Source organism: Tachypleus tridentatus, chromosome 4 (genome assembly GCF_004210375.1).
Source record: "Tachypleus tridentatus isolate NWPU-2018 chromosome 4, ASM421037v1, whole genome shotgun sequence".
Classification (NCBI taxonomy): Eukaryota; Metazoa; Arthropoda; class Merostomata; order Xiphosura; family Limulidae; genus Tachypleus; species Tachypleus tridentatus.
The window spans coordinates 8,541,015-8,566,716 of NC_134828.1; the positions used below are offsets into that span (position 1 = coordinate 8,541,015).

A 25,702-nucleotide genomic window follows, 5' to 3' on the forward strand; every position below is an offset into this window, starting at 1 on the left:
ATCAGAGCTGCCCAGAGGTTAGTAGAGACCCACAGCAAACTTAACATCCCCCCCTTACCCTTTACAAGGTAGATATTTATATGCATATTATTCTACAGCTTTACAAATAATGTATAAAATTATTTTTAAAAGTTTGGTAATTAGTGTTCAGTAATGATAATCGAATTGTCAGGGTGATTTTTTTTTCATATAAAAAAACAAAGGTAAATTTATAAAATTCAAGGGAAAAGTACTTTCGAGTTAGCACTTTGCCAAAAGACAGTTTTAAAAACAATATTTCAAAAATTTATAATTATAACTTGTATTCTTTGTTTTTCTTTTTTTCCATGTCCACTTCATTTTTTGTCGGCTTTTAACCAACACTAATTTCTATTTTGGGGAGCCCTTTCGACCATGATGTTCCATCCTCTTCTGGGTGACTCTGAGCCTAACATGTGCGAGTCTAAATCTTCTCTCTGTAAATTTCAGCTAGATATTCATTGACACAAATAAGTTTACAAGCAGTCTTTCAGTGACATAGTAATATTTAGTTTTTGAGTGTGTGGTAACACTTCCTTTACCATAAGTTAAACCCAAATTCTCTGCTTTATAGGTGGTTGGATTGTTAACTTGTTTTGTTTAATCTCTGAATGTATAATGACTTTTTCAGCCCAACAGCCAACTTTGGTGCCCTTGTTTGGACCACTGCCTAACCAAAAACAGAGTATCCACCAGTTGCTAGGTAAATTAGCACAACAAGTAAGTAGAATATTCTGTATTTGTGAGGATATATTTTGATAACTGCAATTACATATACATTTGGATGAATGTTAACTTTTCAAGTTATCTGTTCATACTGTTTATATGCATACTGACAATATTAAATATATTAACTTTGATGTTGTTAAGAAATCTATCAAAAGTATAGTTTTATCAGAAGAAACAAAAAACAGTAAGTGTATAAGATGCATGCAAAAAGTCTAGAGTTATGTTAAGGGTATGTTGATAAACATTTAGGAGCACATTAAGAATTGTGTCTAGCAATTGTAGCAGTGTTTTATGAATTGTGTCTGGAAAAACTGGTAGTGTATTAGGAATCGGGTCCAGAAAATCATACATGTTATAGAGTATGTCCGGAAAACATTTAAGTGTATTAGGAAATGTGTTGAGAAACCTAGAAGTGTATTATGAAGTGTGACTGATGTAATTTTTATTCTGATCTTAAAAATAGTAAATGTTAATAATGGAAGTGATAATAAACCTAAGCCTTATTATTATTATTATTTTATATTTTTATAGGCCTCTTACATTTTACGTCCGTGGGTAAAGTTGCTGCTAATGGGTGCATACCTGGCATGCCTGTAAGCAGTGAAGAGGAAAGCAGTGAAGAGTCAATTTGTGGATCTGGTTCAGCAGAAAGAAGGAAAACTGTGGGAGGCAACTCTGAAGAAAAGTTAGCAAAGTGAGAAGTGTTTCTCTGAATTCACTGTGTAAATATTGTAGACAGTGATAATGTTATGTTTTTAACCCTTTCTGAACTAGGAAGTGTCACTAATATTATTTATCTCTTTTCATTGCACAGATATTAAACCAGGTTACATTAGGACAAATGTACTAAATATTATCTAGTTTTGATATGAAAAACTTGATGTAATTTAATGAAGTTTTTCTATCATTCTTTATATCATAAAATAAATAATTTTGTTGTATAAGACATTTTAAAACATTAAAAATACTTTATTACATCTCAGAAATAAATCTTTTTATTGTTGTTTACCACAAAGTTTGATTTTGTTTATCCAGTTAATTGCATCTTGATTAATTTTATTAAAATTTTTTGACACTATCTTACAAACTGCAGTAGTTGCCACCTCTGGCTGTAAGTTATAAATACACCACATTTGTCACCATCTCTGGCTAAAATTGTAAAGACACCGACATAAACTGACAAAGGTTATTCTTCACGTATGAACTGGTTTGGTATGGCCAGGTGGTTAGGGTGCTCAACTTGTAATCTAAGGGTTGTGTTCAAATCCTCATCACACCAAACATGCTCACCTTTTCAGCCATGGGGGCATTAGAATGTGACAGTCAATCCCACTATACATTTGTGAAAGAATAGCTCAACAGTTGGTGATAGGTGGTGATGACTAGCTGCCTTTCCTTTAGTCTTACACTGCTAAATTATGGATAGCTAGCACAGATAGCTTTTATGTAGCTTTGTACGAAATTCAAAAACAAACAAACATATAAGAACTGACTTTAAAAATGACTATAACATGAAAACACACTCAGGAATCATATGAATGTTTAAAGAATCTATAACAGAATTTTCAGATCTGCATTTTGTTGCTAAGTCTTCTGAACGTCAAACTAAAATGTATGTTGTTGTTCTTTACACAAGTCGCATATAATCACCTTCTGTACTTATCACACTACTGTATTCAACTTTATATTAACATCAATAGTTTATATTCTGTTCCAACCAATGGTGTTTAAACTTTGCCTATTTTCAAAACTGTTCTGATTCGTTAGTAGTTGTTCCACCCCTTTGATGTGAATGGATAGATCATAAGACAGAGGAGGAAACTCAAGAGAGAAACAAAACTTGGTTAGTTGTATTCTCAAGATATGATAGTTTCTTAAAACCTGCTTTTGAGATGGGCAGAATTTTTTTTTTTTTAAATCATTAAATGCAGTGTTTTTTAGTAAGACTCCTTGAGGTTATACAGAAACGTAAGTTTGAACATTCTCTACATTTTTCTTTGCCAGTTACACTAAATAAATATTAAAAATAATAGAGTATTAAAATAGCCCTTAGCATTTGTAAGGCTCTTACCAGTCCAGAAAGGGTTAAATATTCTCAGTTATTTGTGAATTATTGTGCCCTTTCATTCTTTACTCTCTAGTTTGTGATTCTAACCTTGTTGTAAAGTAGAGCAACTTGGAGAACTGTGATGCTCTATCCAAAAAACTATGTAATGTTATATAAAACTTGTAAAATTCCATTTCTGACTATTCTTCAATTTAAAATATTATAATCGTTTATTTTCATATCACTTGTAATTAATTAGATGCTGTATATTGTACCTAGTGGTTACCCATTACACAAAACTTAGAAATCAAAATGGTAGATTTGGAAAATTTGGAACGAAATGAATGAGTAAAAGCACTTTCGTTTCAGTTAAAAAACAAACAAACAATTATTCCATAAAGGTTTTTGTTTTCTTACCCGTCACGACATAGGGAAGACATATGTTAAATTTATTGACAGTCTATTAAAGTTTTTAACTTCAGAATAGTATAGATAATTTTTGTTGGATAGCAGAACCCAAAACAGTTCAAGTACTTTTATTATGATACAATTGTTTCAAACTTACTGAGTGCAGTTCGAGGTAGTTTGTAATGAATTATAACATCAGTTACACAAACTTTTCCTCATCTGGGTTAATTATGTAACTTTTCACACATACTAAATGCAGTTCATGTCAGTTTGCAGTGAGTCTGTGTTATGTTACATGTTATTTTGCTGAAGTATATAGGGAAATGACTGTTTCGTATGTACTGCACTGTGACTATTAAAACAACAATCACAATTGTTTGTATGTGAATGTATACTCTATGTGGTACTATAAAAATGTGTTAGATGTTAACGTTAAATCATTCTGTTTTCTCAAGGGATTTCTCCAACCTGTATGACCTCATTTCTGGTAAGCTTGCAATTAGTTTGTAAAAATATTAAAATAATTAAATAAATTTGTTTACACAAAGTTTATAATTTTAATTAGAGTTGTTCATTGTACATTTTAAGACACCACTTTGTGTTTGTAATTTTAACGAAGGTTTAACTGGATACTCTTGGATATTGTTTAAGAAATACAAAAAATAAATAGATTAAAATCTGTGAGCCCTCTAGAAATACATTTTCAAATCTTATTTGTTCCAGAACAGTAAATATAATTGGTCACTTATATTTGTGTGGGTGTTTTCTTTCTTTTCTTTTGTTCTTTCTTTTGTACAAATTCATGCTAGTACATTGATGTCACACATTCAGATTTTGCTAAATGATCTCAAGTAAAGAACTTTTTCAAAATTTAATTTGAAATTGTGAATAAAATTCCTTTGCTAATTTGTGAGACAATTTAATGAAAATGTAACTGTTTTCAGAGGAGCTGCTGAAACATGGACAGGTAGCTAATGGTGTGGTGCCTGAATTAAAGAATGGCTCCACTGAATCACTTATTTCTGAGGTGAGTTGTAGGTATATGGATGTGACATTAAAATTAGAAGTGTGTAATATCAAACATAAATAATTTTTTAAACATTTTCACATAGTTCTGAGTTAAAAAATATTCAAAACTGTGGAAATCAGAAGGTTACTACTAAGAGAGCATCAAGCGTTTCGTATGAAAATTCAGGTAATAAAACATAATGTATAGGAACAACAATGGAGCTGTTAGTCCATTTTGGTTGCCCCTTCCTCTAAGCTAAATTAAAACTATTAACTAAAAAATAATTCTTAAGCCAGTCCTTCTAAATCGTATGTGTATCAAGTTTTCTTTTAAAGTTACTCAAATTTACTGTCTCCACAAGATCCAAAGGCAACCCATTCCATAGGCCATCTACCCTATTTGAAAAGTAAAATATTCTTAGCTGTATTGGTGTCCCCTAGTTTTATAATTTTTGCTGTAAAGTATAAAAATGAATCAAAATTATTAGTTTCTTTTACAATCTTTTTGTCAGATCCCCTCTAACTCTTCTTTTTTCAAGAGAAAACAATTTTAAGGGCTTTTCCTTCATATATGGCATCTCCTCCATCCCAGGTACCATTTTAGTAACTCTCTTCTGAACCATTTCCAACAACTCAATAAGGTAAGGAGCCCAAGACTGAACACAATACTCTAAATGCAGCCCAATCCTATACAATGAAATTGTAACCTCTTTAGACTTGTATTTAATATATTTCTGTAAATACAAGTTACAAACCATTAGATAAAAATACATAAAATGCATTGTTATAGAAGTGTAATGAATAATGTGTTTTAACACCAAACCTTTTTGTTCAACAGTGTTCTCTCAGCTGTGAAACAGATTCTCTTGCTTCAACCTACAAGAAGTGCCTGAAATCTCTACAGTTTGAAAGTTGGCCAATGGAAAGTAGGTGTTGTGAGGTTTACATGATGATAAGGCAATTTCTATTTACGTTACTTAAATCACCGTTAAAAATTGTTCCAGAATGACTCATACAGCATAAGCTTTCCATACTTATAAATGTTTCAAATTTCAATAACAAAATTCTGTAAAGCCAGTATGATGGAGTAAGTAAAAGCTTTCCAGACTTCTAAATTTTTCAAAACTTTAATTTCAATCCTAAAATATTTTTTAAAAATTATTCATTATCTCCAACTAATTTTTAAACCAATGTAAATACAAGAAAGTTGGTAGGTTTACCAATAGATGGTCTTCATGTTATTGTAGGTATTAATAGGCTGACATTTGTAATATAAAATATGTCAGTGAAAACAAAATAATTCATAAATAAAGAAATAATTTAATTAAAAAATGATTGGCTTAAATTTACTAAGGTTTTTACAGTTTCTTTGCTAACAAACACAAACATAAGATGTTTAATTTTGTGGTATTTTTAGGTAAAACTGATTTCCCAACAAGTATCACATAATTAAACCTCCAAGTAACAGCTGATTCAATCACAAAATAAGGAGAGTGTTTTGTGTTTGATTCAGTTCCTTCAAGTGTAAGGTAATGAGGCTGAACAAATGTAAATAAAGAACTAATTCTTTATTGTGACAGATAGACAGAAAGCACAACGTATGTAATTGTGCAGACGGAGTCACAGTCAGTCCTACTATAGTGTGTTTAGCTCCATAGTTTGTTTTTTTTTCTCTCAGAATTAATCTCTGTAGAACTAAAAACAAGATGATCTTGAAGTATGTCTTCACTTGATATCCTAGTAGGACTGGCTCAAGAAAGCATGCTTGAATTCAACAGGTAAACTCACATTCTTTGTCCAGTTAACAGCATCATTTTTTGATCTTTGTTGTCTCACAGCACTGGTCAGCTGTATAATTTAGATAACAATGCATCAACTACCATAGGATATTATAGTATCAATCCTTTCAACCCATGTACTTTATATTGTGTAAAATAGACATCACTTACTATAGAACATAAAATAACTAGAGCAAGGCAATCTTACTCCTTTCACACAGGGATCATGCAGTTTGTGGAAATTGAGTCACAAATTTTACTTACACAACAATACGTGGTAACTCTTAGATTTCTTAATGTGTTCTCTTAAAACAAGTAAGATTTTGTTAAAGATTGTAATTATCTTGTACACAAAGAATCATAGTTTTGTAATTTAGTATTTTTTTTCTGTTGCAGTTACTTGCATTCAAACTGTTAACAGATCAAGGTGATTTTTCATTTTAAATATAATAGTACTTTGCATAAACTCTAGAACCCCCCCCTAAAAAGATATCAAAAGTTTTTTAAGGTGAACATTTATGTTTAATTTGTTATTTTCTCTACCTTATCACTAATTCTAGCTATTATAATCAATGTATGATGAAATGAAACAACTGAAATTAGAAAATGAAATATACCTTTTGTTTTTTGTAGAATATCTCAAAATGTTGATTTGCTTATAATTTAAAATTTCGAGCACTTTCCTTTTTACATGTAGTTAATGTTTAATGATTTAGGTTTTTCTTGTCTTTTACCACTTATTCATCTTGACACAAGTCAACAGTGCCCTTGCGGCGTATCACAGTTGTTGTGCAACCCTTCGGTGAATTTTTTTGATCAGTGTGTAATATTATAAGCCTTGAGAACAGATGCAAAGTATTATATATATCTAAAAATATTTAAACCTTTTAATTAGACATTTTAAAACTTAAGTTATACATTATTAACTAAAATATAATAACAATACCTAAATACAATTTAAACTGTATCTACAACTATGACATAGTTAACCCTTTTTCAAGAAGTCAAGGGTCAAAGGCCATGTAATTGAATTTGTTGACTTGCATTCAGAATTTTATTGAACTACAATTTTATGAATTTATGTCAATAAGTTTGTAATCAAACTGTAGATTATAGTTCAAACTTTAATATTCAGTTCATTTCGTATTTTAAAAGTGCATGTGAAAAGAACACACCTAAATATTGATTTTTGTGAGTCGTGTGGTATGATAAATGCAACACTTGTTCAAAACAAATCTAAAGCTTTGTATAAATGAGAAACTCAAATTACCAATATTGATAAGCAAGAATATAAAATAAAAACCTTGTATATTTTTATTGTGTTGAGACATGGCTTACATTTTGAATCAAACACTGCCCCTGTTCACCTCTTGCCAGTGCAGATAGCCCTTGTGTAGCATGGTACGAAATTAAAAAAAAAAGCAAATACCTGTTGCCATTTTAGAAAATGGTCTCTTATGTATACTTATTTGAATATGTGACATGTTAATAACTAAAGCTTAGAATGTCCACCTAGTAGCTTTATCAGCCATTTTAATCTATTAAAAGGCTTCCACATTCAAACCAAGATTTCAAGGAGGTGGAATGTGTCTAGTCTGTTTGAAGTTTCATGTTTTTTAGAACTAAACTTAGTTATTAAACTTCTGTGGTTTTAATATAGTAATTTTATAATATTTTAGTTATTCAACTGTATATATATATATATATATATATACACACACACACACACACATATCTATATGTATTTATACACAAAAATATTTTGTTTCATATTCCTCATGTGCAACATTTTAAAAAGAATAGTAATCTATGTCCAGCCACAACAAAGTTCAAAGGTCGTAGCTAGAAGAGATAATTGTTTGCTTTACGTCTTTACTCTGTATTTTAAGAAAAGTAAGTTTAATAACTTATTTCTAAATAATAATAATCTATATACACATATAATGCATAATAATTTAAATGTTACTAGAAGATCATTATAAAAACATGTATAACATTATAAGACTTAAGCTATTTGGACTAAACATTTGTATTTTTGTGTTATGATTTATAGTAATTCTAACCTGAGGAAAACATAATTTATATTTACTTTTTTTTTGTGATGATCATGAGGTTGGTTGAATAAACAGATCCTACATAGTTAAGACAGAGAAAACGAAAGACAAAATGTTAAGTCTTACTGTAAACAAATGATTGAAATGTATTTAGGAGGTTTTAGAAATTATTCAAATAATATTTGAGATTTTTGGGAAAAAGAACAATTTCTAATCATAAGATGAAATCACTTCACACTTGGACTAGTAGCAAAACAGATTCGATATTTTCACAAGCAAATCTTTAGTAAAAATACTTAATTAAAAATGTGATTTTTCTGTGTACAAAAATATTGTAATCTTTATTAAAATCTACCAAATTCATGAAGATACATGTACTGCATCAAAAATTGTTGTTTGAACACTGAGCATGCAAATGTGTATACAAGTTCATGAATATTATACTGAGCCCACGGCAGAAGCATCAAGTAGCTAATAATGTTAACAAAGAAACAATCTAATCATGTAGTGGATGCAAGGAAGATTCAAATGATATTTTTAAATCATTAAAGACTTGCATTAGTTTTTTAAATGGTAAAATTTATAAAAACTGAATTGTTAGGAGCTTTTTGTTTTGTTTTTCATCTTAGCGGAAGGCAGTAATAGCCATCACTTTGCTAATCATTACAGAAAATGTGGAGCTGGCCCACCTAATCAAGTAAGTGGAAAATATTACACTAGAAGCTTTTATTGGAGTCTTAATAAACTTGATAACTAAGGGGTGAGTTATAATTTTAAATGCTTTAAATTTTTTTCAATACAAAAAACTTGACAACAAATAAAAACAAAGATATTCTTGTGAAAGGAGTCAAATAATTTCTTAACTTTCAGAAAAATGATATTAAACACTTTTAAGGTTTTGATTTTCCAATGAAATACTTACCTTCAGGCATAACAAAAAAGCTTCAACTTTGCATCACTGCCAAGAAAATTTATGTCCATGCCACAAGTCTTAAATGAAACTACCCTTACATATATTAATGTGGACCATACCAGTCCATAGTATAATCATCATGAGACTATAGTCCTACATCAAATAGAAAACACCCCATTCTCCATGTACAGTAATCCACATGAACACTGTCATTTGCATAGAAGCTAATTCTTGATGAGGCACTACTTTTGTAAGATGTTTTATTTTAGGAATTATTAAAACTTATTATTTTAAACTTTTTTAACCATTTATAATGTAGTCTTTTGTTCTCCAGTTTTCTAGACTATGAGAAGGTTGTATTCCAATATGGTACTCACTCACCAGATTAGCTTTTCTCATTTTGTGCTGCACTCTCTTTGTGAACTTTTTTGAACATATACCACAAGCCTTCAACCCTCCCTCTGTTGGAATCCAAAGTCCAAACATGTAAATCATTATGTATCACCTCTCCACCAATAGGAGAGCACTACTATCATGTGATTTGTATGGCTCCCTCTATGTGCCATCATTGAACTGTCACTTCAAAGTTTGGCAGAAAATGTGAGCAACAGAAGACATATGACAGGAAGGGTGGGAAGTGTGGATAGAAGGATGTACCTATTGCAAATACATTTTCATTCAGAAAAATTATAACTTCAAATAGTACTCTCCATCTTCTCACAAGATTAGCTTGAATCTCACATTGAATTGGAAGAGGGACCAGTGTAAGGGAAGCATAGTTGTATCCTGTGGTAGTGTCTGAGTGATACCTCTTAATTGAAAGTAATATCTCAGAACAGTTGAAGAAGAGCATGGCACCACATCTGAGCCAGGTATCTCTTCACCGTAAAAAGTGAAAAGGTCAGAAGGACCAGACATGGTGGAACAAGATGAAAACACATCTGGACGAAGAAGATGGTGAAGAAATATAATTATTCAATCCCATGCTGGAAGGTGGGTAAGAGATGATTTATCTCCAAATGTAGAGCAGCTAGAGCATGAAGGACTGTTCTTGACAAGTTAACTACATCCAAACCTCACTTGCTGGGTACCAACATCATCATGAGAATGAGGGATGACACCATCTTCATTTCAAGTCCTAGAATCCAGAGGAAACCTATCAGAAGACTGCAGGGACACATTCTTGTTTGGCAGTGCTCTGGTGCAAACATTTTTCTTCAGAGTCCTTATTACCCTTGAAGTGGTTTAACTTTCTTTAACTTCATTCAAATTAACTTAGCTCAGTTTTGTTTACTTTAGTTTCAGTTTTCTTTAAGAGCATATGATTTACCCACGTTTGCTGTACATTTTCACCAGTTTTGTATCATGAATAAATTCCAAAGTTGCTGTTATCACTTCAGGTGCATACCACTTACTTGTTACTATACTTTCAACTACAGGTGCAGGCATTCAATCAGTGGAACTTGTGGCCTTTTCTGACGGGGGGATGAAGCACTATATGGAAGACACATTGTCTCCTGTTTTTGCCCTTATACTTGACCTCTTCTAACCTTTTACAGGCATTGGCTGATGATGATTTTGATCCCCCCAATAATTCACTGTGCCTTTCCACACTTTTCTGAGAATTCTGTTCAGCTCTCATCAGTTTCCTCCAAGTTGATATCTCGGGTATTTGTTATTTTTTGTTTCTTCGTTCCCTTTTGTTTGAGTTTAATGTCCTTTTGCTATCCTGTTTGGTGATAGCATTGATCAGCTTGTCCCCTGTGGGGTTTGATCTGTCTACCTTTGTGACTTATCGGGGAGGCTCCCAAATTTTCTACCATCAGTTGTGGATTCGGTTTCCCTATTTATGGTGATGGGTCCTAAATTTGCTGTTCTTCCTACCTCAACCACATTCTCCCACTTTGGCCTTCCTCTTGCTATCTGAGTTGTTCTTGAGAACCCAATATGGTTTCAGAAGGTATTCCCCCTCCTCATCTTCCTTTTCACTGTCAACCATGTGTTGTCTTCTGCTATGGCCCTAAATATGTGGTTCACTTTATTTAAGTCTTTTTTTTTTTTGGACTTCTTGCCCAGTTCTGGATATAAGAATTATTCTTGTGGCCCTATTTTTATGATGTTTTAAGTGTGACAATTACTGTGTCCTTGTTGTCATGGAAGGCTTCTGTACAACAGGAACAGGGCTATGCCCTTCCTTGCAAGAAACTCATTGTTCTCTGTTGGAGTGGAGGGTGGCTCCAGTTACTGTTTTTTGACCTTACCATTTATAGCCCTGTCTATTACAGTTTTCTAGGTGCCAATTCAAGACAAATTTGGAACTCCTACCCCAACAGATTGTTGTTCCTGTTTTATGTGGGTTTTACTCCTGCCAGTTTGCCCATTTTGAAAGGGTATATCTTTTAGGGCCCTCTCCAATGGTCTTGTTTCCACACTGTATGTTTTTATTTATTAGTTTGCCCCTTTACTTAGCATATTCATACCATGGGGACTGCACTTCCACATGTATATGGACAACTAGCTTCTTGCCATTTCTGACCAGGAGTTGGTCAGTCCAACTCATCAGCTCTTTCTCAGTGCTGTCTGGGTAGGATGGTTGATCACCTTGGAGTGATCCTTTTTCATCCTCCTCAGCACTCTGTACATCTGAGTGTTTATCACCCAACTCCATCAGGCCCTACATCTCTCAGGCTCCATTCTATGGAGCTGGCCATTTGTATAGTCCTGTCTGCTTCTTACTTTCCACTGTCAACATTCTGTAGCTTTTGGGATGGTCATCACCTCTGATACCTGTCATACCTCCTTGGCAAGGCTTATATGCATTTACTTTAATGGGTCTTTTGTGGTAAGTGGAATCTCACACAGTATCTCTTAGATGTTCTTATTCACCTTCCCTCCCCAATGATTGTCAGTTTTCATTGGTACTGAACAAAACCCATATGTAAGCAGGAATCCCATTTCCTCCTTCACGGCCTGAGTTACATTTGTTTACAAATGTTCCTCTTCAGAACAGTGATGCATGGTTCAGACACATAGGGATTTTGGGTCATTGATCTGTGGAGGAGAATTTTCTTCAAGTCACTGTTCTCAGGCCATTCATTGGGTTTTGGAACATTTGTTTTCTTTTGCTAGCATGTCATGATCCTTTCTGACATTTTTACAGTGTGGCTTCAGTTGATTATCTAAGGGAACACCAGGTCACATTCTCTGTGATTTTGCACTGTAGACGTTTTTTCATTGGATCCACAGACGTTTAATTCTTTTGATGGCATGTCACATTCGAGATGCTTTCACTCTCATGGTGTGGTCCCTGCATCCTGCTGTTTTTTTTATGACTGTCTGCATCTAAGCACAACCTTTGTTGTTGCCTTTGCCACTGCCCTCACTCCATATTACCTTGGAGGTAGTTTCTGGTTCCCATTCCTCAAGCTTTGACTGTCAGTGCCTTCAGTCAGGATTGGTATTGTTTCTTCCTTTATGTTTAGCCTCCCATCTAGTTACTTCTACAGGTAGTCTCTTTCATTCATACTCTTCCATGCATGGTTTTTTTTTGTTGCTCCTTTCTGGCTTGCTAAACCTTGGTTCCCTCAGTTCTTCTCATTGCAGGTGGTTCCTCCTCTTCCCTTCCATCCAACTTGTTCCATTAACACAGTTACTGGTGCTCCATCCTCTGTCTCCACACCTAGCTTTTGTCAGATTCTTGGCAAGGTTTTCTGGTTTCTGTCACAGAGTAGCTTTACATTTAGCCTGCTTCTTTTATCCTTCTTCTTTGGCCATCTTATCTACACATGTGTGGCACATGTTACTCCTGGACATTGACTTGGGGTTTCTGGGCTTCTCACCCAACAATTGCCTGTATTTCAAAGTGTCTCTCACAGCTCTTTGGGAGGGGTTCATTGGTCTCCTTAGTTTTGGGTGGTCAGGTGGCATTTTCCCATACCTCCCATTCTTTTCCATTCTTGGAAGTTCCTTGCTTCCCATGTCTTTCCATGTTGTTGTTGGTTTTTTTTTTCAAAGGCCCCTGCTTCATCTTCACTTTGGATCCCACTCTATAGTGAGTGGTGTCTGACCAGGTACTCTATCTGTACTCAGAAAGGTTTCACTTAAATGGCTATAACTGTTTGCAGATATCCTTCTATCAAATCTGCACTGTATCCTTGTTGATTTCTATAATTCCATGATTGTGTTTGCTCACTCTTTTCTCCAAATGCGTTTTTTTGTGGTGTTTCTTATACTTTGGAACCTTGAGCTGAGACAGCTAATAAGCAGTCACCTCTGTTCATTTTGGTTTTTAGTTTCTTTGAGGTCTATAGCTTCAGTGAGTTACCCCATTTCCTGTTTTCCTAGTTTTGTTCAGTATCCTCCCTCTATGAGGATATGATTTAAAAACAGAAGAAACAATAATCTGTAGAAAAAGTAAGGCAGAAGATATTAAGAAAAGATAGAGGAAAATGTGATGTTAAGACAAACAAAGTTATTATGTATGGATAGAAGAAGATATGATGTAAAAACATGATGTGAAAGTTGATGAAAATGTTTTCAGATATAAATCCATATGTTACCCTTAAAATACAAGTGTTCTGCATGTAAAAATGTATCTCAGGACGGTTGGTATGGATATTAACACTTTTACTAATAAATCAGAGAACAATGTTTCGACCTTCCTAGGTCATCCTCAAGTTAACAAAAAGCTGCATGTAATTGAACAGTGTAAAAATAAATACAAGTCATTAAGAAAAGAAAAATTTACTGTAGTCCCATTAATAATTAATAGTATACATAATTATTACATTATTATTATACACTATTAATAGTATACTTCCATAATAAAATGCTGGTAAACATTTTTTTTCAGTCTCTTTAAACGGTTTAATTATTTTCATTTTCCAGCCTTTTGTAACATAAGAAATTATTAGTTTATTTTTTTAAATTCATGCCATTTGTTTTATTGCCTAAGTATTAAAATAAGAGCATACATAAAGATTATACTGGACTAGACAATCCTTATTTTGTAGTTTGATACATGTGAAAATTTTAAGCCATGAGAACTTTTAACATCGGTATAACGATAATTACTTTTGAAAGATTCTAATTACAGTAAACAAAGATATAAATGGAATAATCGTGAAAGAAAAAAATTTTTAGCATATGAGAATTAAACAGTAAGTTATAAATGCTAAAGAATTTTGAATATTTTTTATATCATGATATGTGTTTGTGATTGTATTAAGTGAAGTGTAAGCATTTTACATTATTTCAGAAGTTTAAAACTATAGTAAGATTCTTGTTTCTTTTTTTTTTATTCTAGATTTTAAGAATTGCCCAAGAACTCACATCTTTACACAGCTCTCTCCCATTAGAGCTTTCTTCTTCTATATTTGTGAGAACAGTAAGTTAATGTAAACTTTATGGTACACATTGCTGGAGTGTAGGAGGCATTTTAAACAGATATAAATTTTACACAAGGTTTCACATTTTTTTACTATCATAATTCATGATAATGACAGCAAAGTTGTGACAATTTTTAAGAGTTATGAAGTGATGTGAGAACACACTGAAAGTTGTATTGTTTATACTATATACATTTCTGTATATACAGTTAGGAAATCTTAAGAAACACTACTATTGAGACATCTTACTAAACACTAAATCACTTGACTGTTCTAACAACCCACTAAACACTTGACTGTTTATACTATTGAGACATCTTACTAAACACTAAATCACTTGACTGTTCTAACAACCCACTAAACACTTAACTGTTTATACTATTGAGACATCTTACTAAACACTAAATCACTTGACTGTTCTAACAACCCACTAAACACTTAACTGTTTATACTATTGAGACATCTACTTAAATCACTTGACTGACATCTTACTAAACTAAACACTAAATCACTTGACTGTTCTAACAACCCACTAAACACTTAACTGTTTATACTATTGAGACATCTTACTAAACACTAAATCACTTGACTGTTCTAACAACCCACTAAACACTTAACTGTTTATACTATTGAGACATCTTACTAAACACTAAATCACTTGACTGTTCTAACAACCCACTAAACACTTAACTGTTTATACTATTGAGACATCTTACTAAACACTAAATCACTTGACTGTTCTAACAACCCACTAAACACTTAACTGTTTATACTATTGAGACATCTTACTAAACACTAAATCACTTGACTGTTCTAACAACCCACTAAACACTTAACTGTTTATACTATTGAGACATCTTACTAAACACTAAATCACTTGACTGTTCTAACAACCCACTAAACACTTAACTGTTTATACTATTGAGACATCTTACTAAACACTAAATCACTTGACTGTTCTAACAACCCACTAACCACTTAACTGTTTATACTATTGAGACATCTTACTAAACACTAAATCACTTGACTGTTCTAACAACCCACTAAACACTTAACTGTTTATACTATTGAGACATCTTACTAAACACTAAATCACTTGACTGTTCTAACAACCCACTAAACACTTAACTGTTTATACTATTTGAGACATCTTACTAAACACTAAATCACTTGACTGTTCTAACAACCCACTAAACACTTAACTGTTTATACTATTGAGACATCTTACTAAACACTAAATCACTTGACTGTTCTAACAACCCACTAAACACTTAACTGTTTATACTATTGAGACATCTTACTAAACACTAAATCACTTGACTGTTCTAACAACCCACTCAAACACTTAACTGTTTATACTATTGAGACATCTTACTAAACACTAAATCACTTGACTGTTCTAACAACCCACTAAACACTTAACTGTTTATACAATTGAGACATCTTACTAAACACTAAATCACTTGACTGTTCTAACAACCCACTAAACTACTTAACTGTATACTTGTTGAGACATCTTACTGACACAAAATCATTTGACTTCTGACAGTGTACTAGACACTGGACTTCGTTACTGACAAGGCATCTTTTGTTAAACAAAATGAATTGATCTACTGTTGTGAAACCTGAATAAATATTTTTTGTAATTACTTTATAAACACACTAATGCTGTTAAATTTTCATAAGAAATGATGCTGTGTGATTTTTAGTAAGCAGATCTGAGTAGAAGGGCAACATAAGTAAGCTTCTTTGTATTGTGTAACCAATGACATTGTGTCAGTACTATAAAATGAATTTGAAAAGAAAAGAAAAAAGTACAGTTCATTTGTGGACTTGCAGAATTATAAGGTATGATCTATTCAGAGAACAAAGTACAGTTCAGCTGTAGACTTGTAAGGATATATCATAAGATTCATTCAAAGAAAAAAATACAGTTCATCTGTGGACTTGCACGGATCTAGAGTATGATTCAGTCAAAGAAAAAAGTACAGTTCATCCGTGGACTTGCATGATTCACTCAATATATTCCAAACAAGTTGTTTAGTAAAATGCACACAGCAGATTATAATTGGAGTTAGTGACTTCTGACCAAAGAAGTTTCGACTCTTCACATCATTGTCCAGCAGTTAGCATTGTGGCAGCTTAAGAACTGTAAATTTATATAGAACTTTAAACTTTGTGATGTAGATTGTTGGAAACTCAACAATCACCTTGTAGAAAAATAAAAGGAAAGTTAAAAATGGTAACAAGAATGACAGTTGGATCTATGTTAAACAAATTCATGTTATAAATGTTACTAAAGTAAACTTGAAATTCTTTACATTATATGAATGAAACTCATATCAAGTACATACCATTTATTTTACTTATGTGAAATCAAACTGCTTTTGTTGTTGTTTTTGATGTGTGAAATCTCAGTTTCAAAAAATTATAAGCATGACAAGAACTACATTTTAAAAAACCCTTAATATGAACTTCCCAGTTTTTCACATGAACATTGTGTGACTGTACTGTGTTAGTTTGTATGAGAACTTTGTTATAATGATTTGTCAGGCTTTTCTCAAGCTATCATGTAACTTAATAAATAATTCTATGTAATAACAACATATTTACTGACCATCATTTAACTAGGTGTTGTATTGTAATTAATATATCAGTGTGACCAAATCATTGCATTAATTTAAAATGGAGCTGACACTACAAGAGTGAAAAACATTATCTTAAAAAAAAGTGAAAAAAAAGTGATTTCAATAAAATTGTGTTGTTACTACTTTAATATCCTAAACAAAGATTGTGTTACTACTTTAATATCGTAAACAAAGATTGTGTTACTACTTTAATATCCTTTTACAATAAACACAAAATTTCATCACAAGTACAAAAAATGCTGATTGATTAATCTGACTCAATGATTATAGAAACTTAAGTGAAGTAGAGGCTAATATGTTTTGGTTACATCAAAGAGTTGCAACATTTTAACCCTTGTTGAGAAAGGAAAATGAAGCCATAATTAAAATAGATACAGACATTAAAATAGTTTCACATCCACGACTAGAAGGAAGTTCTATTTACAGATGAGTTATGTTTTGAAATTTTTGGAAATTCCTAGAAGGCAGTTTGTGTGACGACAGAAATCAGAGTATCACCAACTTATTTTTAACAAGTGGGCGTTTTTTTTCGGGTTGGAGACTGTACTACCATACTTCATATTCTCAGTAGACAGTACTGACATGTCAGTTTTGTGTAGAATTTATCTGTTAAAGGAGCAAGGCAAAAGGGAAATGTTCTGTAAGTTATGAAATTTCATTCTCAGATCTAAATCCCATAAGACATTTGTGGAAATATTTGAAAATGCATGAGAAATGACAACAGTCACCAAGTTTCAGTATGCTTTAGAATGTCCTACATGACTGTCTAATGCTCATTAATCAAATGAGTGCCATGTACATTTCAAGCAATAGTCAGGATATGGGAGAGAAATTCTGTATGTTGCTTTAAATCAGTGTGAATGCTGTTATTGTTCCTGTGTATTAAGTATTAATTTAAAATACAAGTTCTGTAGGTTGTAAAATTAGTTATATGTAATAAATTTAATACGGTGCTGTAAGGTATAGGAAACATTCTGTGGACTTACACTTTTGAACTCCACTGTGTGTAGGTCATTTTTCTATGTTGTGTTTAGTTTATTTCAAACTAATCAGTAGATAAAGTGAGAATTTTATTAACTATACTGAAAAACGACAGAACAACATGTGTCATAGTTGCTTGAGATGTAAATTTTTATGTTTATGGGTTTCATGAAATGAACAGAAAACATGTTTTAGAACATGAAATTTAGAAAGGGTTAAGTCTAACAGATGCTGTTATCAAGATATATGTGCTCAATAACCATATATTTCATGTGAAGTATAGTGTCAACACAATATTCTATCTAATTTTATGTGAATAAGCCCTTATTATTCAGATTTTGAATAATAACTGTGCACCTTCAAGTAAATGTTCTGAACCACATTAATTCTTTCTAGGATGATGAGAAATCTTGTTTCCTAAGAGCCTTAATTACTGGGTAAGTATATCCTAAAAGTTGTAAGTAATATTGGATTATACTGCATTTCTACTACTACCATAAAGTATGATTGTGATTCATAATAAGGATTGCATAAGAAGTTACTCAAAACCCTAATGGAACATTTGAGCAAAAACCCCTCAAAAAGCAGACTTGTTCTCTAAACAACAAAGTTTGCCCATTTATTCATGTTATTAATATTATTGTTTTACAAGCCTACAGTAAAATCAGCTGGGTATTTTGCACCAAAGCTTACAAATATACACTATATGAGTAACTCCATGACCTACTTAAAAGTTGAGTATTTTTCATTGAAAGTTGACTTATCTGGTATAATTACATAACAGACATGATGCTTATACTGGGTACACTAATAAATGTGTTTACACACAAAGCTACCTGGCTGAGTAAATAATTAAAAGACAGTTTTATTTGAAATAAATGTTTTTGATGTATTTGTTGCATTTAAAAAGATTGCTTTACTCACAAAGTGTTATATACATCTAGTGAGAGTTATGTGTTACTGTAGGCCTATATTAACAAAGCCAACATACAAGATAATTAACAATTGAGAATTTAAAATCTACAGATAGGAATTTTAGAAGGTACTGAACAGTACTGAAGGTATACTGCCAAATGTTTGCTCAGTCTACAAATCCTTGTTCTGATTCCACTATAAAATTATTGCAACTGTTATCGTGTAGGAATGTTTATGAAAAATTGAGGTAATACTTGTAAAGCTAATTCAGTGTCCTTAATTTTGTTATGCTGCAGGATATTCCAAGTCCTTCACTTTCTGTCATCAAAAAATCCACCATTTTTCCTAACATACATGTTAGTTGGATGCATTTTCTAACACATTAATTGATAAATGCCACATGAAAGGTTCCTGATTTTTGCTGTTGCAACTTGAGTCACTGTTGTTTTCTCATTACTTGAGTTTGTTGTTTCTGAATGGATTTCTACAACTGTATTTCAGCAGTAAGTTTTAACAGTGGATGGTTGCCATAGCAGATTTTCTTACTTAGATAATGGTGGTGATTCTATTTACTGTTTTTCATACTAAATTAAAATCATGAGTGTGTATTTAATATTTGTTACCACTGCATATAGTTCTATTTCATATACCGTTATTGCTATTTTTAAAATTTAGTATTAAGGTAGCAATGGTAAATGTTGGCAACTTATGCAATGTTGCTGTTGTTTGTTTTGCATACATTATTTGTGTCGTTCTAGCAGAGACTTGTGCACAGCAGACTGTTGAAGAATATACATATGTTTCATATAGACCTAACAAAGTTACTGAGTCTGTTTACATTACATTAATCTGTGTTGTTCTTAGGAGAAACATTCCGTTCTGATGACATTGTTTTGTTGCTGCTCATTATTTGTTACATTACACTGTGACGTTGAAGGAAGCCAGTCATTAAATACGTGATGATGTAATCTTTGTTTTAAGAAGGTCCTTTAAGAACAACTTTACATTTTTTATTGTAGTTCTATACCAATACATCTGTTTATTGTACATTTGTTCTTTATTTTTAATAAACTCGGTGGGATGTTGGGTACGAAAAAAGCCAATGTAGCAGTAAACTGTCATAAAACATGTAATATTCAACAGAATGAACACGCATGTATGTTACTTAAAATTTATTATCCATAAATGGATATAAACAAGACCTTAAGAAACAAGATTATAATAAATTGTTAATTTAAAAAGGAAGAATGGGGACCATAACAAAAGTGCAAAGACAAGCTGAATTAAAATACAAAGATTGTATTTTCAAGTCTACAATTAGGGACTCTTAAAGAAGTAAACAAACAAAGCTGGAAACAGTGTCTACATTATTTTCTCAAGTTAGAAATTCCTACTTTGACCCCATCTCTACAGTACTTTTCAGTTTTAGTATATTCGTCTTTCCTATCAAATTTTATAAATTAAAAGTATCAGTATAATTACTACAATGAAACAGACATTTACACAGAACCTGTCATATGATTTTTTTTCTTGACCATTTTAAACCTTTGACTGAAAATGGAATTGGCAAACTATTTCTGTATGGGAAGTGTAGAATATCATCACATTTGTTTACTTGGAGAAGCTAGGGTTGTTAAGTTAATAATCATGAATTTAAAGTTTCTTCCCTGGCCTGCTTTTAGAACCTCTTCAGGTATTTGTTTGTCTGTGAAGTTTTTGGTTTACTTGGTTTTGTTTTAAAAGAGTTGTTCTTTATGTTTATAACCAAAAATACAACTAAATTATAAGTTCTTGTTGAGCAAAGGTTTGAACAACTAAATTATAAGTTCTTGTTGAGCATAAGTTTGAATAACTAAAGTATACACGCTTGTTGAGCAAAGGTTTGAACAACTAAATTATAAGTGCTTGTAGAAACTTTATAGTAAAACATGCCTTAAGTGTATATTAAATGTGAAATTTAAATTAAAAAAGAACAAATTATCCAGTATAAAACATAATTTTCCTAAAGATGCTCAACATTCTTTCATCTTAGCTTACAAATTTTTACCAACATGGTGAACAAGCTTCATACAATTATAAGTTCTAATTAGACCCCACTTTTTTTAGAACACCAACTATTGGTCCTCAGTTTTACTTTCATGTGGCTTTAACACTGAAAGATCTCAGAGCTGAATGGAAAAATCTATCAGAAACAAGTGTCTGTTATCCTCAGAAATTGTTTTTTGAGACTAATTAGTGAAGTTACAGCTAATATATTCAAAAATAATAATTTCAAATATGTAACATAAACTTGTTTTTTGTTTTTTCCCCTGCACAATAAACACGACTTATCCTTAGATCTCTCAGGTTTAGAATTTGATGAAACATCACCCTTAGCTTAAAGTAGCCTAAAACTGAATGCTTATAAACAGGTGTGAACTGTATTGTCATAAGCCCCATCATACAGGTGTGAACTGTATTGTCTTAAGCCCCATCATACAGGTGTGAACTGTATTGTCATAAGCCCCATCATACAGGTGTGAACTGTATTGTCATAAGCCCTATCATATTAATGAATGGAACTTCTTTTGTATGTTTTATGTTTGAGTATGAACACAAATGTCCAGTTTGATTGACCAGATAGTGAAGTTTCTGTGACCAATTTTTATGTACTTTAAAGATTGTTTAATATTAACTGAGTTATTTCAGTCCAAAATACCTTCTCTCTCTTAACCACAGGCCTGAAGGAACACCGTATTCAAATGGCTGTTTTTTTTGTTTGACGTTTATTTTCCTTATGAATTTCCAAATAATCCTCCAATGGTCAATTTTCAGGTAATTGTTTTCATTTATTAAACTGTTATATATGCATGCATATATATATATGTGTGTGTGTGTGTGCATGTGTGTGTAAGACATCTGGTAATTAATAATTGTACTTTTAAAATAAAAATGATTAACATAGTTTATGTAGTCTTTCTTTAATCAATATCAGGAGCACATCAGAAAACAATTCTTGAAGACGAGAAACCCACTTGAAACTAAATTCTGTCTTTATCAATAAAAGTGCTGATACTCCTACCAGCTGTTCTGAGATACATCAGAATGAATATGTGACTTTTGTTTAAGATGTAAAGAAACTCAAGTATTTATTGTATAATCTAGGTTTTCTTCTCATATCTCCTTTAGAAAAACAGAAAATGCACATAGTATTTGGTAATTGATACTAAAGTTTTATCAGGGCAATCTTTGTGTTTAAATAATTAAATTAAAAATCAAGTTGGCCATCATAACAGCTCATTTAATATACTTTTTTTATGTAGTTGTAAAGTTTTGAATGTATTGTCCATCAGTTGAGTTCCTTTCCTGTTATTGATATTATCATATTTACAGTCCAGGTTTTTCTTCATACTACATTTAAAAAGATTATATGGTTTTATATTCCAGCTCAAGTTTGTTCTTAGTCTTTATATTACTTTTCCAAGAACATATTTTCCATTCAAATACTTTGTTTAAGCCAAATCTAGTAAAATAATTAATTATTTACAGTTAAAATTATTTAAAGTTGCTGAAGACAGATCAGAAGTGTACAAGATGTTACAGACTAGAAAGGAACAAAGTGAAACTAAATTATAGACAATATAATGAATCTATAAACAGTTTCCTCATCCTTTTTAAACTTTAATTTTTTATAGCCTTCTAGTTTCATACACATTAGAAGCTTCAGAATTTTTCATCTTTTTGAATTCATGTTTTTTACACATATTTAAATTAAGATTCTTTCAAAGTAGGATGCCTAGTTGTAGACTGAAATTTATTGTGTTTTTTTAACTTTATTATATGCTATGAATAACAAACTTTTACATTGCTAGATGAAGTTTAAAAGTTACCATTTATTATTTCAAAAGCTTGTGAAGTGTAAGAAACAACAAATAGGCCTAAATCTGTGATGAAAATCATGTAACTTGCTTTTTTCTTTGGCATTTCTATTAATTTATCCATTACACATTCAAAATCAGAGTTCAATATTAACAGCATTTGTTTTATATGTAATTTTCATCACAAATTTTAAGGATATAAGTAGGGTTAACTACATGCTGTGAACAACAATGTTTTACATGTCTTGGTTGGGTTTGGTAAAATGTTTGCAGAATTGTATGTTCTGTTTTAGTGAGCTTAATACAGTTTTTGAACTTATCTTACATCATTCTCATTAACATATAACTCATAATTATAATTCAGATTTGTTTGCTTTTCCTTTTTTGAACAAATTTTATGACCCATTTATCTGTTCAACTGTGAACTTGCTTGTAAATTTAACAAAACATGTTTACAAAACCTTCTCATTTTCTACTTTAAAGTTATAGTGTAATCTCAATATTGTGCTATGTAATGTTTGTTTTTCTTCTGTAAGTAATTATCCACTAAACAGATTTTTTTTACATACTTATAACATTACATCTTTGTAGTTCTGTTCTTTATTGTAATATTAGTCTCAGCATATTTCATCTTCAAACAATTTCTCATCCTATTTTATCTAAACCTTTCATATTGTTCTTATAGACAACTGGTGGTGGAACTGTCCGATTTAATCCAAACTTGTACAAGTGAGTGATTTTGGTCTTTATAGTACTGCGGCTTTATAAGAACTATCTCAAGGCCAGCTTTCCCCTTCTGTGGTGCAGAAAAGAACATCTCAATATTTATAAATGACATAACCTATTCCATTCACAATCAAGCATAGGACAACTCTTTAATAAATTGCATTTTGTCCTTAACAGTAATGTGTATGTAGAGAATGTGTGTCATAATCACAAAAGTAATTTACATATTTGAAATTAGATGGAAAGTTCTGAAAAGCTTGGAAAAAAATAGTGAACCAACATTAACCTTAATGTTTTATTTTATCAGTTAAATTATAAGGGAGATGTTTAGTTTATTTTCATATTTCACTGTACTATATATGATTTTGTAGCAGGTAAAAGTAGCTTTGCAAATATATACTTGTTATGCCATGTGGGAAAAAATTAAAATATGTTTTTTAGACAGCTAATGCAGGTAACAGTCTCTAAAGTTTCTGCTTAAAATGTTCTTTCTCAAACATACTAAACTATGACGCTTGTGTTCGTAGCCAGCCGCATAACAGGAACACCAAGATTATAAAGCAAAACTTATTCAACTATAACACTTATATCTTTACTGACCATTAGCAGTAACACCAAGATTATAGACTAAAACTTATTGAACTGTAACACTTATATCTTCACTGACCACATAGCAGGAACACCAAGATTATAAAGTAAAAGCTTATTGAACTGTAACACTTATATCTTCACTGACCACATAGCAGTAACACCAAGATTATAGACTAAAACTTATTGAACTATAACACGTATCTTTAATGACATCATAGCAGGAATTGAACTGTAACACAATTATAAGTAACACCAAGATTATAGAACGTATTCAACTGAAACATTCATATCTTTACTGGCTACATAGCTGGATAACTAGAATTATTACACAAAACTTATGTAACTACTTATGTGTTTTTCTTGGTTATTTCAAATAAGCTCAAGTAATGAAAAAAGAAATAGTTGTTATTCACCAAGTTTTTTTTTAAGTCTTCCATTTTCAAACTGTTTGACAGTTTCTGGGTTATTCTAATATTATACCAAATTTTCAGGAATATTGTGAGAAATAAGGAATTATGTTTCTCTCTTTATCTCTACTATAATATTAATGTTAGAAAGTTTAATAAATTTCCTGAACTAGATATCTTGATAAGATAACAGGAATTTTGAAGTTTAGAACAAAGTCTAAACATAACTAAGGAAAGGAAATAACTAGTCATTTGCTTGTTTATTTAGAAATAAACTCATACAGTTAACTGTTAGTCAGTTAGAAAATGAAAGAGAAATTCATTTGCTATAAACCAGAAGAATGAAGGTTGGATTACTGATAGTTATTATAATTTAGTCATAATATTCATTCTCATGGGATGTACATCTGCAGTCAAAAACTGTAGTAGCTCATGATATTTTCATGCCAAGTATTGTTCATTAATAAAACACTTTATATAGGGATGGATGGGTTTGTCTGTCACTTCTTAACACCTGGAGAGGATTCACAGAAGAACACTGGCATAGCACATCAACTGTTTTACAGGTAAAGATACCTCGTGATATGTAACATTATAACCCACTTTTCAGGTGTGCACTTCTTGTAGATAAAAGAGTTTGTTTTTTATAGCTTATTAAAAAGGAAAAGCTAAATATAATATTGTTCCCTGTTATTAAAATCTATAAAGATTATAAAGTGCAGGTGAATTTTTGTTTTTCTTCTGCTTCTGTAATTTGGAAACCTGTAAAAGGTATTTGTATGAAGCATTAATAACTTAATTAGGAGAGAAAAAAAAATTCTGGGATGGAGAATATATTTTATATACATCAGTTCATAAGTTTCTACAGTTATGATAAGACAGTATCAGTGTGCATGTTTCTTTATAATTAATGAAGATTATAAGACTATAAACATATTTATTGTATTCTCAGTTTATGTAGATAGTTTCCAATATGATAACTTGCCTTCTCACAAAATAGCTTTTCTCTGTTAATACTGCCCTCTATCAGCACATATTTTCAATGCTTGCCGTTAGCCTTTTTCCTCCCGCTTCTGCATATCCACATGTAAATGGTTATGCAGCAGTTCTCCACAAACAGGAGTTCGATGTAATTTTTGTAGTAACCAGTGCCCTCTCCACAGTTCCTGTGTTCTCTTCTTCTCTGACTGTTCATTTTTGCCCGAGACTTCTGCTTCTGGAGAAAGTAATTCCAC

The 25,702-nt window shown here is 31.7% G+C and overlaps 1 protein-coding gene across 1 annotated transcript in view; it reads left to right on the plus strand.

Annotated features, from left to right (window-relative positions):
- The first annotated feature begins 1,303 nt into the window (after positions 1 to 1,303).
- Positions 1,304 to 25,702, plus strand: part of LOC143248531 (uncharacterized) — a 32,937-nt gene continuing 8,538 nt past the window's right edge. The window contains exons 1-10 of the mRNA XM_076496954.1: positions 1,304 to 1,441; positions 3,658 to 3,689; positions 4,147 to 4,229; positions 5,049 to 5,136; positions 8,672 to 8,739; positions 14,261 to 14,341; positions 18,368 to 18,408; positions 21,605 to 21,700; positions 23,429 to 23,472; positions 24,949 to 25,033. Of these exons, the coding sequence (XP_076353069.1) occupies positions 1,335 to 1,441; positions 3,658 to 3,689; positions 4,147 to 4,229; positions 5,049 to 5,136; positions 8,672 to 8,739; positions 14,261 to 14,341; positions 18,368 to 18,408; positions 21,605 to 21,700; positions 23,429 to 23,472; positions 24,949 to 25,033 (725 nt within the window). The 5' untranslated portion in view covers positions 1,304 to 1,334. The remainder of the gene's footprint in view (positions 1,442 to 3,657; positions 3,690 to 4,146; positions 4,230 to 5,048; positions 5,137 to 8,671; positions 8,740 to 14,260; positions 14,342 to 18,367; positions 18,409 to 21,604; positions 21,701 to 23,428; positions 23,473 to 24,948; positions 25,034 to 25,702) is intronic.